This window comes from Tiliqua scincoides, chromosome 11 (genome assembly GCF_035046505.1).
Source record: "Tiliqua scincoides isolate rTilSci1 chromosome 11, rTilSci1.hap2, whole genome shotgun sequence".
NCBI lineage: Eukaryota > Metazoa > Chordata > Lepidosauria > Squamata > Scincidae > Tiliqua > Tiliqua scincoides.
This window is the reverse complement of record NC_089831.1, coordinates 7005883-7023037: the sequence shown is the minus strand read 5'-3', so window position 1 is coordinate 7023037 and position 17155 is coordinate 7005883. Positions and strand designations below refer to the sequence as shown.

The following is a 17155-nucleotide window of genomic DNA, read 5'->3' as shown; positions in this document are numbered from 1 at the left end:
CCAGAGACGTCACAAAAAGATGGGCTTTAAAAACAGGGGGGAAGAGGTAGAGCCATACAGGTGTTGTCAGACTGAATACCATGCATACAGGCAGCAATGGAGAATGGCATGCAGAAGACTCAAGTTAGCCAGAGAACTACCACTCATTGCTCCTCACCTCATGGAACTTCTGCAAGGCAGCCACCAAACAAACCTTCAGGCTATCCACAATTTCTTGATTAGGCATCTGGAACACTACTCTAGAGTACCATCTTGTCAAAGTGCTGGTGTGAGAAAGAAAAACACAAATGTTGATTCAAGACAAAGCTTCAATATCCACAATTGGCCCAAGTTCTAGCTTGGAAAACTGGCACTTTCTCAGAAAAGCCATTATTAATACCTTTTAACCAACTATGGCTGCAATTCTACACACACTTTCCTGCAATTAAGCATCAATGAACACAATGGGATTTACATCTGCATAGCACTATGCTGTGAGACTGCTCCAAATGAATCTTCTAACAATGAAATATTCCTGAAATAGTATGATCCAACAAACCAAAGAGAAATTGCAGCCTCGCTCTGCATTTCACCTCCTTTGCTACTTCAGTAAAAAATTTCTCTTTTCAAAAAAGTTCCGATTTCTTCAGAGACAAAAAGTCAACATTTGTTGAACTGTGACTTGCTACCCCCCAATGCCTGTTGAACTCTTCTTGGTCCCACATGGATTTCTTTCCACAAGCAGCTCACAAGAAGTCACCAGGACAGGGAAAACACAGCTGCCCAAATGTCTTCCATAGACACAGCTATATCTATGGAAGAAATATTGAAGAAATACTTATTGGTGATACTTGGAATCCTGCACTCTCCATTACAAAGTACCTTATTAAGATGGCTTAAGATGGTATATCTGCTTGGCCCTTCAGATTCAGTAACCAACGCAAATGAAATCCTATTGGAGACATGCTTGGGAGAACCTAGATGCAGCATTCTGGATCAAGAGAATTTTTCTAAGCAGTTTTCAAAGGCAGCCGTGTATATACAGTGGAATACTCTAACCCGGACATTGCCATGGGTAGGAACAGCTGTGACCAAGTCAGTCTTGTACACAGGCAATCTGTATTTTAATTGTTCAGCAAGGCTCATCAAGGATATCTGGAAACAAGATTTCTACATGGCTGTGAGCAGGGGCTTCTGCAGGGACAGCAATGGCCACAGTACTTCAGGTTCAACATTGTTTCAAGCAGAATGAACTTACAGACTGATGCTTGCCACAAAGCCAACCACAGAGCGCTTTCCCCGGCTGGGGTCATGATATACATCCATGCCAATCACCATCAATTGTCTCTGGAAGGCAGAAAGGAAGCCAGTTGCAGAACAGTAGTTATAACATAGACACATAACTCAGTAATGTACCAGAGAAAATTCCTGTATCTGCAGGGGATCCATCCCATCCCCTGCAGACACGGAAATAGTGGAACCCTGTCTCCACAGCCAACGTGCCCATTAATGTTGTTCAGATCCTTACTGGAGCTCAAATGTTTTTGCTTTTAGAGACAGCCTGAATGCTTGAAAAGACTCAATCAACATTAATAGAAACAGTGAAATTCCCATTTCCTGTTAGCATATGATCTAGTCTTTAAAAGCATTCAGACTGCCAGCAGCCCACCTGCGAGTTGCTGTAAGTTTAAATGCTTATAACAACCTGTAAAAGCAAGAACATTTTTGCCCTGGTTAGGATCTAAACAACATTAAAAGGTGCATGGGAGGCAGCAGATAACTGAATCCATGGGTACTGGATCCGCAGATATGTGGACCTGCCTGTATTGCAATCAGAAGAGCTACCCCTTCTATGGTCTCCTGAAAGACCCCAGCCAAGACAGCATTTCTGCAAAGGAGCAAGAGACAACTTAAGCAAGCCCGCAGAGTGTCACTGCACAACTGCAGAGAAATAGTTTTGAGCTGGCTACCATCTCCCTCGTATCAGAAAAATGTATAATACAGGCCTTGAACCAACAGCAGCCCATTTACTGCTTTCCCTTGGCATTCAGCACCACTGCTTCATCCAATGGCCAAAAGACTATGCTGGGCTACTGGTACCAGCCACTAGAGCTGGCAGTGGCAGTGATAGATATGCCAAGGGAGAGAAGCAAGCCCTCCCAGTCCTCCTCTTGCACACTATAGCACAACAAGAGGACAGAGTCAGTTTGAACTCCACAGAAGCTGCAGGCTGGGGACCCCCTGCCAGCCTCTTCCAGTTTGCTGCCTTACACAAAGTTTTCAACTCATGACATGGATGGGCTATCCCAGCAAAGGCCAGTTTGTACATGTTCAGGACTGCATGCCACTGTCCACAGCCCCTATCCTTAGTCCATTGATTCTTACAGAACAAAATTTCCCGCTTTATGTTCAATGAAGGGGATAAAGCTACAAGCAGTCCCCAGTAATCCCTATTTCCTATGAAGGAAAATTTCCTTTGCATAAGTTGTTTCACCATAAATTTAAACTTTCTGGTTCCTAACAGTTATAAAAGGGAACTTGTAAATGTAATTTGATAGGTTTTTTGTTTAAGGAAGGGAGGGAGGTTAAAAGCTTTCTGGCTGCTGAAGGGAGCAGTTAATTGATCAGGTACAATACTAGATTCTAATGAAAAGGTCACTCATACATACAACACAATAAAAATTGTAAGAAATGCGGACTGCGTAAAACATTTTGGAGAATGCTTTGCTCAATCAAGTCCATAAACCTTCACCGAATTATGTCTCCCCAATTAGAAATAGTCAATACATGACTTACCAAAGGTATGTCCACACCCCAGAGCTCTCCACCCAGCTTGCAATTAATCTGCAGCAGAACTTTCTGGGCTATGGCTCTAAGTTTGGTGGGCTGGCCTGAGATAGTTCGAGCATTGATAACCTGCAGCAAAGGGCAAATATTTTGAACAATTAACTCCAAGCCACTAATTATCCCTCCCTCCAACTCCCCATCTGGCATAACTGACAGTCAATTTGAGTACACTTAGGGCCAGCCACACATTACAATTAATGTGTGAGCTGGCCCTTCTATCAATGGAAACTTTTTTTTTTTTACAATTACAAATAGCACAGGGGAGGATGTACAATTCCAATCGGAATCACAGTGAGGGCAAAGTATTAACGCTTAGCAGGAATTCTGAGCCAACAATCTGTATCAGATTGTGCAAACTGTGGGGCCCATGTTTGGCATGCATATACAGTGCAGAGGGGTCAGGCGAGTACCAGATGCCCATCCAAGTATCTGCACAGAAACATCAGTGCCCTAAACATCCTCAGCTCAACTGCACAGCCAACTATTTGGCTCACCTGAGAAGGAACCGGAGACTGCACACAGCACAGCTTTTTAATGGCTCCATACAAGTCATCTCTGGTCCCAGTGATGATACAGACCACCAACTGCACTGTACTCTTCAATACAGGAGGAAGAAGGAAGTGACTGGTTAGACTTATAATTCCATTAACCCCTCCACCCACTCTGCCCCAGCAAACTAAACCTTGCCACCATGGGAGACACCATCAGGACTGGAACTGTATGGAGAACATGCAAGTGCCAACTGCACAGTTCCATTATACACATTACAAGCTACTCGTTACACTGCCCCATGCCTACCAGTATTTAAGTAATATAAAACAGGGTCTAGAAGCATTGTTATTCATCCGTTTCAATCCAAAGCTGACTTCATGACACATAAAACCCTCCAAAGGAATTTTATTTAGGATTGGAGCAAAATGCTTTCACATGAATATTTGTGGTGTGGCAGTGGCGGCAGGGGGGAGGATGTCTCCCCAAACCCTCCATTGTTTGTGTCTTTTGCAGGTCCTTCCATTGCCCTGCTTCACTGCCTCCCCCCCCCCCAACAGGATGCTTCTTCCAGAATATGTGATTCCAGCCACTGTAGTGGTCAATGTGATGATGTCTTGATGTCATGTAGCCAGATTTCGCTGTGATGAAGTGTCAGAGTGAGGGCAATGCTATACCCTTAGCAGATGGTACACAGTGGTTGCCCAGTTCACCTGAAAAGCTGCGGAGGCAGGGGCATTCTGCGGTGGGAAGTGAAAGAACTCTGTTGCACCCTCCCCCACTTTATTCAGTCCTAATTTCCCCTGGTAACTTCAGATAAAAATGCATCTTGCACCCAACATAGAGATGCTACCAAAACATCATCCCTGTTTATTCTATGTAACATCAGAATCCCTTCGAACACATTGCAAGATCATTGTGTTATGCACTGCCCCTGTCTGATATCAATGACTGCCACTAGAGCAAGCAGGGAAACTCACACTGTTGGGATTATGCCACAACAAGAGTATGCACTCGTAGATACTACAGGGTGAACAAAAAGAACTGGATACAGGGGTGCTAATTTCACTGGTATTCCTGCTGGGCATAATAGTTATGCATATGGAAAAGCCAGGTGCTCTACTGCTAAGTCTTCATCCTACAGCTCATTAAAAGCTTCATATTTCCTAATCTGCTACAATCCATGGAGTACAGCAGAGAGTGTTGACAGACCACCAAAACTTTGGCTCAGTTCCCAGACCAGGCCAGGACAAACTGAATTGGACAGGATCTCCACTTTTGCAGTTCCAAAATGTATAAAGTGGGAATGAAATTCACGTTAGGAAAGAAGCACCCCCAACCCAATACAGATCATGTTAAAAAAAAAAAAAAAGGGAATCGCACAGAGCTCTTCCTTACAACGTTTAACTGCCTATAGTAATAGTACCTAAAGGATCTTTCACAATAAGACACCCACCAAAGCATTTCTAAGTTTGCATCTTTAAATACCTCTTGAACAAATTTACTGGTTTTTCCAGCTCCCTTGAGAAAATAACCATCCATCCCTTCATCCTGAGCCAGCTTCTTTTGAAGATCACTCACCAGAGGCAAATTACGATCCCTTGCATCCTGCAGGGTGTGGGCAAGACCTTGGCATTGCACTTGCCTGTCACATGCAAGTTACCTGATCACTGAATTGGCAGTGTAAAGCCATATTGATTCATTTTACTATGTGTGAACTACTGTTGAAAAGCAGTATTTAACATTATTTATTTATTTATTCACATTTTTATACCGCCCTTCCTCCAAAGAGCTCAGAGCGGTTTACACAGCTGCTCCTCCCCTCCTTCTTGTCCTCACAACAACCCTGTGAGGTAGGTGAGGCTGAGAGAAAGTGACTGGCCCAAGGTCACCCAGGAAGCTTTGTGGCTGAGGGGAGATTTGAACCTAGATCATCCAGGTCTAAGTTCACCTCCCAAACCACTACACCATTAACAACAGGTGGGTTACCTAGTCATCAGAGAACTCAGGTGAATGTTTTGTGATAACCAGAAAGCATCTGGGAACACACACACTATGCAGCACAGAAAGCCCCACAACAGAGGGGCCATATCAAGCATTTCCTCCCATAAGCCTTTAGAGGAAGACACAAGAGATGCACAGAAGAGCATGTGCCACTTTTAAGAGCACCTAAATCCATTAATTTATCACAACAGCAAAATTATTGTTCTATATTCCTATTTGAACAATATCAACTAAACGGTTTCAGGAGTCAAAACACACACATACCTCTGTGCAGAGTACCGATCTGATGGCCCTGGCATACGTCTCTATTCGGTCATCCTTCAATTCCTTCCAAATAGGAGGGCTTAACTGAATACCAAGAGGGCCAGAGATCTTCTGCAGCATACTGACCAGATTGTGCACTTGCTCCACTGTCCGCTTTGGATAAAACAGTGCCCAACAGTGAAGTGGAATCTAAGAACAGAACAGGGAAGTCAATGGGTATCTAAGTGCAGCCCTTTCGTCTCACAACAATCAATCGTTGAACTAAATAAGCCACTGAAAATCTTGTTGCCACTCAGCCTGCTAAGCTGCATGGCCATGCAAAGCAAAGCCGAGCACTGCACAGCTTGGAGCTCAGCAACCTGGAAGTTTAGCAATGACACATGACGTTATCGCTGAGCATGTGGAGACAGTATTGTGGTGCTGTGTGGTTGCAGAAAGGGTCCATGCAGTGGCACAGAGCCCTTATGAGGAGCAATGACTCTCAGGTAGCAAAGTCCAAGTTTCCAAAATTGAAAGGAAAAGTAAGTAGATGAACTGGGAAGGCATGAGGTTTTTAACTACAGTTAGCCCCTGCTGAAGTTCCAGAGGTCTGCACTTGAGCAGACACATTGATCTGTGTGACAAACAAAATCTGAACAACTTTCTGGAGTGGCTGAAGAACATCACAGAAATATTTATTGTTATAAAACATTATCTATAAAACAACAACAATTCATACATTAGTGAATGTAGATCTTACTTCCCTGTCCAGCTGCTACTGTCTCCAGACATCCACACAAGGGTGTACAAATAGGTTTCAAATCCTATGGGTGTAGCTGACATTCCAGGAACTGCCAGTATGTGCGGACCCCATCTGAATATTCCACCCAGTGTGGACACCGGAGTCAGAACAGATATGCTCTTACTCTCCACTACCTATATGAAGCAATCACTCTCCAATTCAGTCCAGCGTATATAAAACACTTTCTTCTGTATAATTAATACAATAGCCAGTTCAGGTTGCCAATGCTAACAAAGCAAAAACTCTGCCTATACCCATTTTGCACACAGGAACAGGGGCAAAGCAGGGAGGAGGTGAAGAAGACACACTGTGGCTGCCTTTGGTGGCATCTTTCCAAGGGTACAGAAAATGGAACCAATTTACTGCATGATGAAATAGTCCTGAAGCCCAAGAGAAGCTTACTGGAGAGATGCAGGCTTCTCTGGTTACTTCCTTGGTCCAGTTGAGGTCCTCTGATGTACTAAAGGAGATATTCTTCAGGTTGATTCTTTCCAAGGGTAGAACTCGTCCTTCTGTCTAAATAAGAGACAGCAAATGACAAATACAGCATAGGGCTTAAATCCAGGCCAGAGCTAGCTGGAACTTGTCCCCAAAACTTGTTTTCAGTGTCAGAATTCCATCCCACCATTCGAAGCAGCAGAACTGGTGTCCCGGAGTACATGGAGGTCTTTTGTTCAGTCATAGGCAGCCCTATCACATTTGAGATTAGTGAGAAGGCCTCCCATCACTGGACAAGGTCTTGCACTATAGCAAGGGTTTTTAACCTTTTTACAATTACAATCCCCCAATATGTCCCATACCCTCTTCATCACTATCAAAATAATCATCATCACCATCATTAGTCCTATTAGGTACCAGTATGACTTCAAAAGACGTCAATTGGCTTGATTTTACTTTACATATGGATAGCAAGGAACAGAACATCTCAATCTGTATTGATGATAGTTTATCACCTTTATCTAACAATTTTTTTTTAATTGTTGGAGAGAGAGTCCCAAACCCTCATCATTGGGTTCCATATCCCCAAGAGGCATGGATATCCTTGGTTAAGAATTCCTGCACTGTAGTAACCTTAAGGTCAGAAACTGAACAGATTGAGACACTGAAATGTCCGCTTACTAGTTTCCAAGTGTTGCCATTTTAAGGGTCCAGGACATTTGATTTTTGACCTCAATGACTCTATACCTAACGGTGACAGAAGCAAGCCAGAGGATAGACCAGAGTTCAGGGACACACCTTACACTATAACTTTGGTCCTTAGCGTGTATAGGCGTTGGTGACATCACTACAAACCAGATGTTTCCTACGTCCAGTATCATGCAAAAGGACTGCCATGGGCATTCTTGCCATTTTTCCTGCAGTTCCCTAGCTGCTCCCCAGTCACTCAATGGGGCTCCAGACATGTGCCTGCATTGTGATTTCACTACTCTATTTTAGGAGGAATTCCTTCTTAGGTGAATTAAGCACATGGCGGGTGCTTAACAAAGTTTGACACGCATTGCCCCAAACTGGGATCGGTGGACATCCCTTTACTTTTATATGCTGACGACATGGCTCTGATCTCACGTACAAAAATAGGCTTACAAAGACTGGTCAAAGCCTGCACTGAATATCTTACAATAAACTCTTTGCAGTTAGATTATGAAAAATCTAAAATTGAGGTTTTTGGGAACTCATGGAAACCACAATCTTGGCTTTTCAGTGGTAAATTAATACAGCAGGTCAAGGAACTCCAGTACCTTGGTCTTCAATTTCATTACAAGCATTCCTGGTCTTCTCATCAATTGACTGCAATTAATTCATCCAAACCAGTGGTTCAAGCCATAACTCGCTTTTTCTTCTCCTGGGGCAACCGGTTTGTACCAGCTGCTTTACAAGCTTTCAATGCTAAAGTCATACCACAAATTTTATATGGCATCCCAGTATGGATGCCAGCATTAAGTAACACAATTGAAAGGGTTCAATCTAAATTTCTTTACAAAATTGTCAGCTTACCACACTGCGTTCCCTACGCAGCACTCTGCCTGGAATCAGGTCAACACAGACTGCAGTAACATGCATGGTCCAGTTTTTTTTAAATACTGGGCCAAAGTCTTTTTCAGGGCTGATCATGATTTGCTGCTAAAGGGGCTGTTGACTGATTCAACATTAACTCCTTGCCTAGTACTATTTTATAAAAAAACTCAACAGATGGGCCTTGAGGCCGATCTACAAGGGGCCCCCTCTCCTGAGATTATCACCAGGCTTTTGACAACCAGACTATATGATATAGAAAGGCAAGAGGTTCTAGGCGCAGCAGGGAAAAAATGTCCCCCTTTGAATTTTCAACTTAAAATTACAACTGGTCAACAACCAAAATATCTGTCCCTCCTAATGCACCCCCCTGGAGAGAAGTGCCTTTACCTTGGCATGTTGTAATGTGACCCCCTCTAATGACTTACATGGCAGATTCAGAACGCCTCCTGGGAAGATCGTTTATGTAGCTGCAATTTAGGTGAAGTAGAATCATCCACACACATTATGTTGCACTGTCCCAGATATCAAGCGCTAAGACAGCAATTTCTCTCTCCCTTGCTCAATGCTAAAACAGGGCATTCTGAGAATGCTATAATTCAATTCCTTCTAGCAGGTGACATCGAGCATACAACCCTCTCAGTCGCACAGTTCCTAAATTTGAGTAATCTGAATCGAGCCAAGCTTTCTGTACCAAGCAATCACCGAGTAGATTACATCTTGGCAATATCTGTAGAGTAACTGATTGTTTTCTGTCTTTTAAATAATTCATGTGTGTATGTAAAATGCAATGTATGTTTGTATCTGTGTGTACACGTAGGTGCGCACATATACATATATTTCTGTACTGCTTAGGTTTCTATTCTCTCTACGGTTTCCGCACAGAGTCTTCACCCATCAAATGTTTATGCCTAATAAAGGTTTTGTTGACTGCTGACACATGGCGAGTAACAGTTCAAGTTTACACATTAGGAAAGGTTACAATAAGCAAGGAATGCATGCAGACAGGAAGAGGGGTGGCATGTGACCTCTACTCGGACCAATCACACAACAGCTTTCATTTCTCTGATTAGGTGTAGTGTTCGCACAATTGCCGATCCAAGATTCAGTGCCCTAAACTTCTACCTTGTGGCTGGGAGAGGCAAAAGAAGATTTCCAAGATAGATTCTGTCTTGCCTATAGCAGAAAAATAGGTCTCAGGGTGTGAGGAAGGAACAGATCCGCAAATATAGATTCCTTGCTACAACTTTCTGTGAACAGCACAAAGGAATCTGAGCTACCTTGTAGCCAGGACAGGAGGTCTGTGGGCAAAGCGATTACTACCACCACACTTGACAGTTTCCAGAAGCCAAGAGTCTTCTCCCAGCAACCAGGACAACTGACAAAAGATGACAAAAGGAGCAACCCATCACTATTGTTTCTCTCATGTTCAGCAATACTTCAGTCCTGTGGTATGATCAGCATCAGAATGGAACATTTTAATGGTGGAGAGACAATCTCCGAATCACAATTCAAATGATCCTTGCTTGCATTTGCATTATGCAATAATGTTAACCGAAAAGAAGTAAAACATAAGTTCAATGTGAAAAATAGCTTCCTTCCACTTTCTATACTGTATGAATGGTTATTTTGGACACTGAAAGGCAAAACAGGGTAAGTGGTGTTCATTCCTTTTCTAAAATAAAAACAAATGTCACAAAAGAGAGTGCTTAAGATAGCGCAGGCTGACTTGCTTCTACAAAGTCACATTTCAACCAGAACCCAGACAAACCAAGTTCTTTCTTGATTTGATTACCTTACATATATCCTTGTCCAAGCAGAGACCCCATCGTGTCAGCTCATTGTGGGCAGCCTCATTCTTCTGAATTCTGTTCAGTAGCTGCCTCAGAGACATATGGTGTTGTTCAGGACTCAAATTGATCTGCTGGCTAACATCCTAAGTGGAGCATGAGTGGAGACCGGGGGGAGGGGGAGAAAGAGAAAGGTCATATCTGAGTGTTTCAACGTACACTTACAGGTTAAACTACACATCAGGACAGAGTTGCATGAATCCATCTCAGTACCTTTAAATTTTCTTCAAACAGCCATTGATGGGGTTCAACCCTTTTGTCCATCTGCACTGTTTCCCAAAGAAACTCTTATTGGGTGCAATGCCACCTGCAGGCTTCTAGGGGAGCAATGAATCACCCACGCACCACAGTCATCTTACATGCCGTTTACAGTACCTGTGTGCACCTTCCTTTTCCCCACATGTTCCTTTCTCTCTCTACATTAACCATCGGAGCAGCAGCATCCTCACTCCCCAGCTCTGTCCCTGAATGCAGCACTACCACTGCTAACGAGGGTCCCCTTACTTTCACACAGTGATAACACCTATAGGGTTCTCTGTTCTGTTCCCCAAGCTGCAGATGCCTCCAATTCCATAGAAGACGCATACGACTAGGAAACTATAAATAAAGTTCAGTGGACCCTCGCTTTACCACAGGTTCACTTTACAAATCACTTTACAATGGACTCTCCATAGTAAAACAAAGTTCACTAAACAAAAGGTATTCGCTTGACAGTAGGTTCAAGATTGCCTCCAACAGGACCTTGTGGGTGATAGATAAGCTAATCAGGGATGCAAATGCAAGCATTTGGTAGCGTTTCAGTTATTAACAGCATTTTTAACATGGTGGCTATGTGTACTGAAGGAAGGATGCAGTTTTGTAATTTGTGCTTTATAAATATAACATTGTGAAAATGATAACTATGAACCTAAAGAGCACAGCAGGCATGTTTTAAGTAATACAGGTGCGTGCCACTTAACGACAGGGACACGTTCTCCTATCCCCGTTATGTGATTAGGTCACTAAGTGAACATTCCATCTAACAGACACTCCCTGCCAGACACTAGTTGGTTGCACAGGCTGCTGGAGATAGATTGCCTCTTCTTTGCTTTAAGAGCCTCTGTTGTGTAAACAGACACACTGCTATTGGAGACTTGACTGCCTCACTAAGCCTCTTTGTTGTGCTTTGACCACCACCATGTGGTCTGTCCTTAAGCGAATGATTGTTAAGTGGTGCATGCCTGTATTTTATGCAGAGAAAGAGCTTATCTATGTGGCAGAAACTCCAACCTCTGAGGTCCTGGAACAAATTACTAAAAAAACAATGCTTCTGGGTTCATATTACAATATTTTCACAATATATTGGGTGTCCGTGGATGTCTTTTGGAAATCTTAACTGCCTCTGCTCCTGTGTGTTTACTGATAGCAGCCAACTGGCTGAGTTGTGGAATCTACCATACGAAAAGGGTTCTTCTGCCGGCTAGAACCCACCCACCCCTTTCCCAACAAATCTCTTCATGCACACAAAGCTGCTGCTTGTTCCAGTAGGAACAAATGTCTGGGCACCTCTCACTCTAGATCAGCTGCCCACCCACCACACCCCTACCTTTCAAAGCATAATCACTGTCCAGACAGGGTTGAGGAACAGAATGCAAGAGGCACTGGAGGCACCAAGGACAGAAGGGTCTATCCCAGGGCTGTCAAACTCATTTCATATAGAGGGCCGAAGTTAGCATTCAGGGCTCCAGCTGAGGGCCGGAAGTGATGTCATTAAGCAGAAAGTGACATCATTATGCAGCTAATGGCCAGAAATCAGACCCTGTTCTCATATATAATTAACTGCAAATGACAGGAGAGTAAGTATGCAAATCTTGATCATATTTCAAGATTTGGGAAAGCCCAATTTTCATGTGGGCTGCCATTTCAGCTGTAACACGTCTGCAGCTGAGAGCCTGAGAGCTGGATAAAAAGCTTCTGGGGGCCGCATGTGGCCCCCAGGCCTTATGTTTGACACCCCTGGTCTATCCTATAGCAGAGGAGCAAGGAATCTTGTAGGGAAAAGTCAAGGAGATAAAAGTTATCAAATGCTGCCATTCCAATTCCAACTTCTAAGCCACAAACCACATAATTCGGACATTAAAAAGCAGTTTAAAGCAAAAAGGAATTTCAGTCCTAAATGCTGAAGCAGTTTGTGAGTTTTCCCTTAGGGTTGTGTGCCAGACTTGGGACCTGAATCTCCAGGCAAATGTTGCTAATATCCTATAACCACATGCAGTTCCTTTATTTACTCAACCAATGCAAACACATTTGCATCACAGAATGCTACTCCTCCACCTATACATTCATCACTTTCAACCAGAGGCATTACTAGGGGGGTGCGGGCCGCACTGGGTGACGCGCAGGGGGGTGACGTGCACTAGTGACCTAAAATCGCTATCACTAAAATAAGTAAAATCGCAGTTTGTAGGAATAATACCATTATGTTATATACCATTCGATGCATAATTTACAGCAGAATGCAATGAAAAAAACCAGAATGAAATATCTCAATTCTATCAAAAGTTATGGCCAAAATACCAGCAAACAAAAATGCTACTGTCTTATGTAACAAAAAAGTACGTTTCCTTAATTCAAAATAGACCAATGAGACTGATTGTTCTAAAAGCCAATGAGATGTTATGATACAGCATGGGACCAATGAGGTGTTAGTAGGGTGACACCCTGGGGAGGTTGACACCACTAGTGACCAAAATCTCTAACACTGCAGTTAGTAGGAATAATACCAACACATTATATACTATTCAATGCGTAATTTACAGCAGAAGGCAAAGAAAAAACCACGTTGAAATATCTGTGTTCTGTCAAAAGGTATAGCCAAAAAACCAGTGGGGTGGGGCAATGGTACATCACCACGCACACCACCCAGGCGATTGCCCCACCCACTGCATGTGAGGAAGACCATCATAGGGGTGATGCGCTGGCCTCCTGCACCAGGTGACGCCTAGTGACACCACTGCTTTCAACTCTCCAACAACAACCTGCAGTAGTTCTGATAACTCCTCTTAAGAATAGCTTTCAGAAATTACTGGGACGGAGAGTTTCAATAACATCTCTGCAGCAAGAGAAACCAGTACCACCAAGCAAATCTTAGCCACTGAAGGAATCATTTTAATTAAGCTAGACAGGAACTTGCAAGGAAGTCAAATCAGCATGCTTAGAGACAGAGAACAAAACATCACACCACCACCTACAATGTGACTTCAAAACAAACTTCTGAACAAGGAGCAGCAGCTCCAAAGGGACCCTTGACTACATACGCTACTACAGCAAAGGATCTCATGCCACCTTCATGACTCTAAAATCTTTCTTCATGTTCTCAGGAATTCCAGTCAAAAAGGAGAGTTCTGGCACCAGCAGGATTTCGCCTTTCTGCAATGGCTGGAAAATTGAACACAAGGAAGAGCAGGTGAAAAGCAGAGAAAATTTCATTAGCATACACTGTGATGAGTGAGCACATGCAGAGCAGAATCAGGTGGGAAGAGGACACTGTCTCCGTTTATAGAACTGAAAGCAGCAAACAGTTGCCACTCTGACTTCGTATAATTTTGACTCTTCTGTCCCTGCATCAAATGAGACTTTACGCACGGCTGTGTGCCTCAAGGACGGCAACAACATCACCCAATTCCTCAGATCCTTTTAAGACCACCACCCTCATTCAAGTTGCGCTAAGAGCTCTGACAGACAGAACCAGAACTGCTGAGGGGAAGGTCAAGGGAACTGTCGGAGACTAAAAAGTTTATTTCCCTTATCTGGAGGTGGGTGCTGATCACTCAAGGGAAGATGTTCTGCAGAACAGTGGCCCAAACAAGGCAACAGCTCTCAATCTCATATCCAGAATGCTGTACTTTATGAAGGTCAATGATGCAGACCATGCTGCTCTGCAGAGCTACTGGAGCAGGACACCCCTCAGGGTCACAGCAGAGGGGGAAACTGTTCTGGTGGAGTTTGCCTTCAAGGATGCTGGTGCCTCCTTCTTAGCTCACTGCTGGACCACAGTACATGCTCAATGGCAATAAACCAGGCTCAGACTTTGAGCAAAGAATGAGAATCCTCAATGTTGAAGGTCTTTGGCTCAAGGGGGGGATAATCATCTAGATGTGTTGACAATTTCGCCCTCTGATAGTGCTGACCATGAGAATATCTGGTTCAGAGGAAAAGCCCAAAAATGAAACCAGGCTGACAGATATTGCTGGCCTGGTTACCAATACCTGTGCTCAAGCCCAAAGGACACAATGACACTGCCCTCAAGGTGAACTGTGTCAATAGCAGAGTCCTAGAAAGCTTTTCTGGCTTTTAGTTGTTGCTTTGTCCTCTTTCTAAAGGGATCCCTGATACTGACTGCTTGCCTGGAGTGGAACTTATGGTACTCAAGCTGCCATTCATGGGCATCAGCTCTGCCCCGACAGCTCGGTGAGGACAACTGATGTGCTGTTTCTTCCATCTGCGTCAAGGAAAGCTGGTGGTGGAGTAGCAGTGATGACAGGTGGTGCCCACATGACCACTAAATAAGCAAGAGCAGTCTTGAGGTAAAGTTCCCAGTTCTTCCCCATCTGCCTGGAAAACATTTTACAGCTGATACAGGTTTCTCCAAGACAGAGACAATAAGTGTTACTCCTGTCAGTGGATGATAGTGACTTTTCAGTGCTTTTTTAAGTGTGACCCTGGTTGCCAACCTTTTAAACCCTGTTTAAAAGGATGCCAACCACCAACCAAGAAGAAACTTTCTTTTCATTTGGCAGAACTTCTGCTAACAACTTGAAACTTGAAAAACTATACTAAACTATCTTTGTGAGGGAGCCAAAGGACAAAGGGAAGCATTCCTCATGGTGCTGCTCCAGAGGTAGTGAAAGAGAACTGAGGGACTGGGCGTTCTACCCGCACTTGAGGCACACAATAGTGCACGGGATCTTCCCGCTCGAGCACAGGGACAGAATGCTCAACAAAGCTGTAGAAGTTTCTGAGACTGGCTATGCACATGTCAATTATATGCAACTGCACAGAGACCATGAAGAAGAATGTCAACAACTCACCTTTCCGAGAGGATTATTTCTTTCTTTGGGTCTGTGAATCAGTAGTGGCTGGCCAAGCTCCCTGAGTGTTATCCCGTAATTTTTACTGAAAAATGAATATTATGTGAAATTCCAGAACAACTGGTTCATTAGAAACTACAAGAACAAAGCTCTAATACAAAAATCCTTTTAAGAGGCAGCACTTGAAATCTTACATAAAATGACAATGCTGAATGCTTTCTGATGATGTACTTGCATTCTCCATTACCCTAATTCAGTGGTCCCCAAATGTCAGTCTTCAGCGTCACACTGGGTATTTGCTACTGGACAGCGAGTGTCCTGCAAAGCTCCTGCACAATCCACCCAGTTTGGGGACCTCTGCCCTAACTCCTCAAAGAGTTTTAGCAGCAGCTCTTACCTGTAGTAGTCTACAAAGGTGGTCTCCTTCCCATCAGACATGGTAAAACTGTCCTTTGGTGTCTTGTTCCAATCAATGTCATCAACACGATATGTGTTGTTGTTATATCGGGTAATAATTATGTTACCAATTAAATGCTTTGTACACTCATCCTGGAAGTTTTCTTTATTCTTCTGGTAAATGGCATGCCTTTGGGAAAGAGAAAGACACAAGAACTTTTCTCTTGACATGCCTAACTATAAGAGTGTGGGTTTATAAAGACAAATAGCAGTAATGGCAGTTCTTTATCATAATAAAGAAAATCATTTCCTACCATAACATTCCTGTGGATATTCTTGGGTATATAACAGTCTGATGAGGTATAACTCAAAAGAGTCAAACAGAAGATTAAAGCAACCCTTATGGAGGGTATGGAAGTTTGGTGCAAATGCAGAAGTGACTGCACTATCTTGTGGTGACAAACAGTGTGCCCTATAATTCTTGGGGCGATGACGTGGAGCCCTAGAAGAGCTGTGTGAGATCATCACTGAGCTCCATAGCACCATAACAGACACTGCACGGGGCTCCTATTCAACCTGCACAGCTTAGAGCAGCATCTGCCAAACCACAGCCCACGGGCCAGATCCGACATTACACTGAATCTCTCCCACTGTGAGCAATGCTTACTGTTCCGCCATGTAGCTCAGAAGAAGCCCTGCCATCTTTGTCCAGCAATTTTCAACCTTTTTCATCTCATGGCACACTGACAAGGCACTAAAATTGTCAATGCACACCATCAGTTTTTTGACAACTGACAAGGCACAACCATTGACAGCAGGGGCTCACATCCCTCAGTGGTCCTACTAACAAATGAACCTCCCCCCGAACTCTCACGGCACACCTGCAGACCATCCGTGGCACACTAACGTGCCAAAGCACAGTGGTTGAAAATGGCTGATCTGGGCAGTCACGTCTGCCTGGAAATCAAGGTGCAAAGCTTGCTGGGACAGTGGGTTACAGATGCAATTGCCCAGAGTACTGCGTGACAAAGATGGAGGGGCTTCTTCTGAGTCATGCAGCAGAATGGTAAGCACTGGTCTGAATGGGGAGTGATTTAGTGCAACACAGTAGTCACGAGTTTGGCAACTGCTGACTTAGAGGAACTTTGGTGTCAAAGCTTCCAATTGGCTGAGCAGGTGAGCAGTAAGGAACAGTGAGGTGCTCGGGTATTCAACGGTTTGTACTTCTGTTGGGAAAAGGTTGTCAGTTTTGATGGAATTAAAACTTCAGACAAGGGTCGGACTGGGGAGTGGACCTGAGAACTAGAGAATTTAACAGACAAGGTGTCCAGAAGCAAGGAACCTGGTGAAAGGGCGCAGAGCAGGGTAGGGACTACAAAAGAGTAAACTTGAGCAAATGAATTGAAGCCAGAAAGATATAAGCTGAGGGAGTTCTGCTTAAAACGGCCTAGTTCTCAAGGTCA

The 17155-nt window shown here is 43.8% G+C and overlaps 1 protein-coding gene across 4 annotated transcripts in view; it reads right to left on the bottom strand.

Annotated features, from left to right (window-relative positions):
* PIWIL2 (piwi like RNA-mediated gene silencing 2) overlaps positions 1 to 17155 on the bottom strand; it is a 39773-nt gene that overhangs the window by 4352 nt on the left and 18266 nt on the right. For 3 of the 4 annotated variants that reach the window (XM_066639508.1, XM_066639507.1, XM_066639510.1), the window contains 10 exons: positions 15694 to 15882; positions 15297 to 15381; positions 13552 to 13644; positions 10173 to 10313; positions 6767 to 6880; positions 5584 to 5772; positions 3321 to 3422; positions 2776 to 2895; positions 1238 to 1326; positions 158 to 263 (listed from right to left, as the gene is read on the bottom strand). In XM_066639508.1, the coding sequence (XP_066495605.1) occupies positions 158 to 263; positions 1238 to 1326; positions 2776 to 2895; positions 3321 to 3422; positions 5584 to 5772; positions 6767 to 6880; positions 10173 to 10313; positions 13552 to 13644; positions 15297 to 15381; positions 15694 to 15882 (1228 nt within the window). The remainder of the gene's footprint in view (positions 1 to 157; positions 264 to 1237; positions 1327 to 2775; positions 2896 to 3320; positions 3423 to 5583; positions 5773 to 6766; positions 6881 to 10172; positions 10314 to 13551; positions 13645 to 15296; positions 15382 to 15693; positions 15883 to 17155) is intronic. The other variant, XM_066639509.1, reaches the window with a different exon arrangement.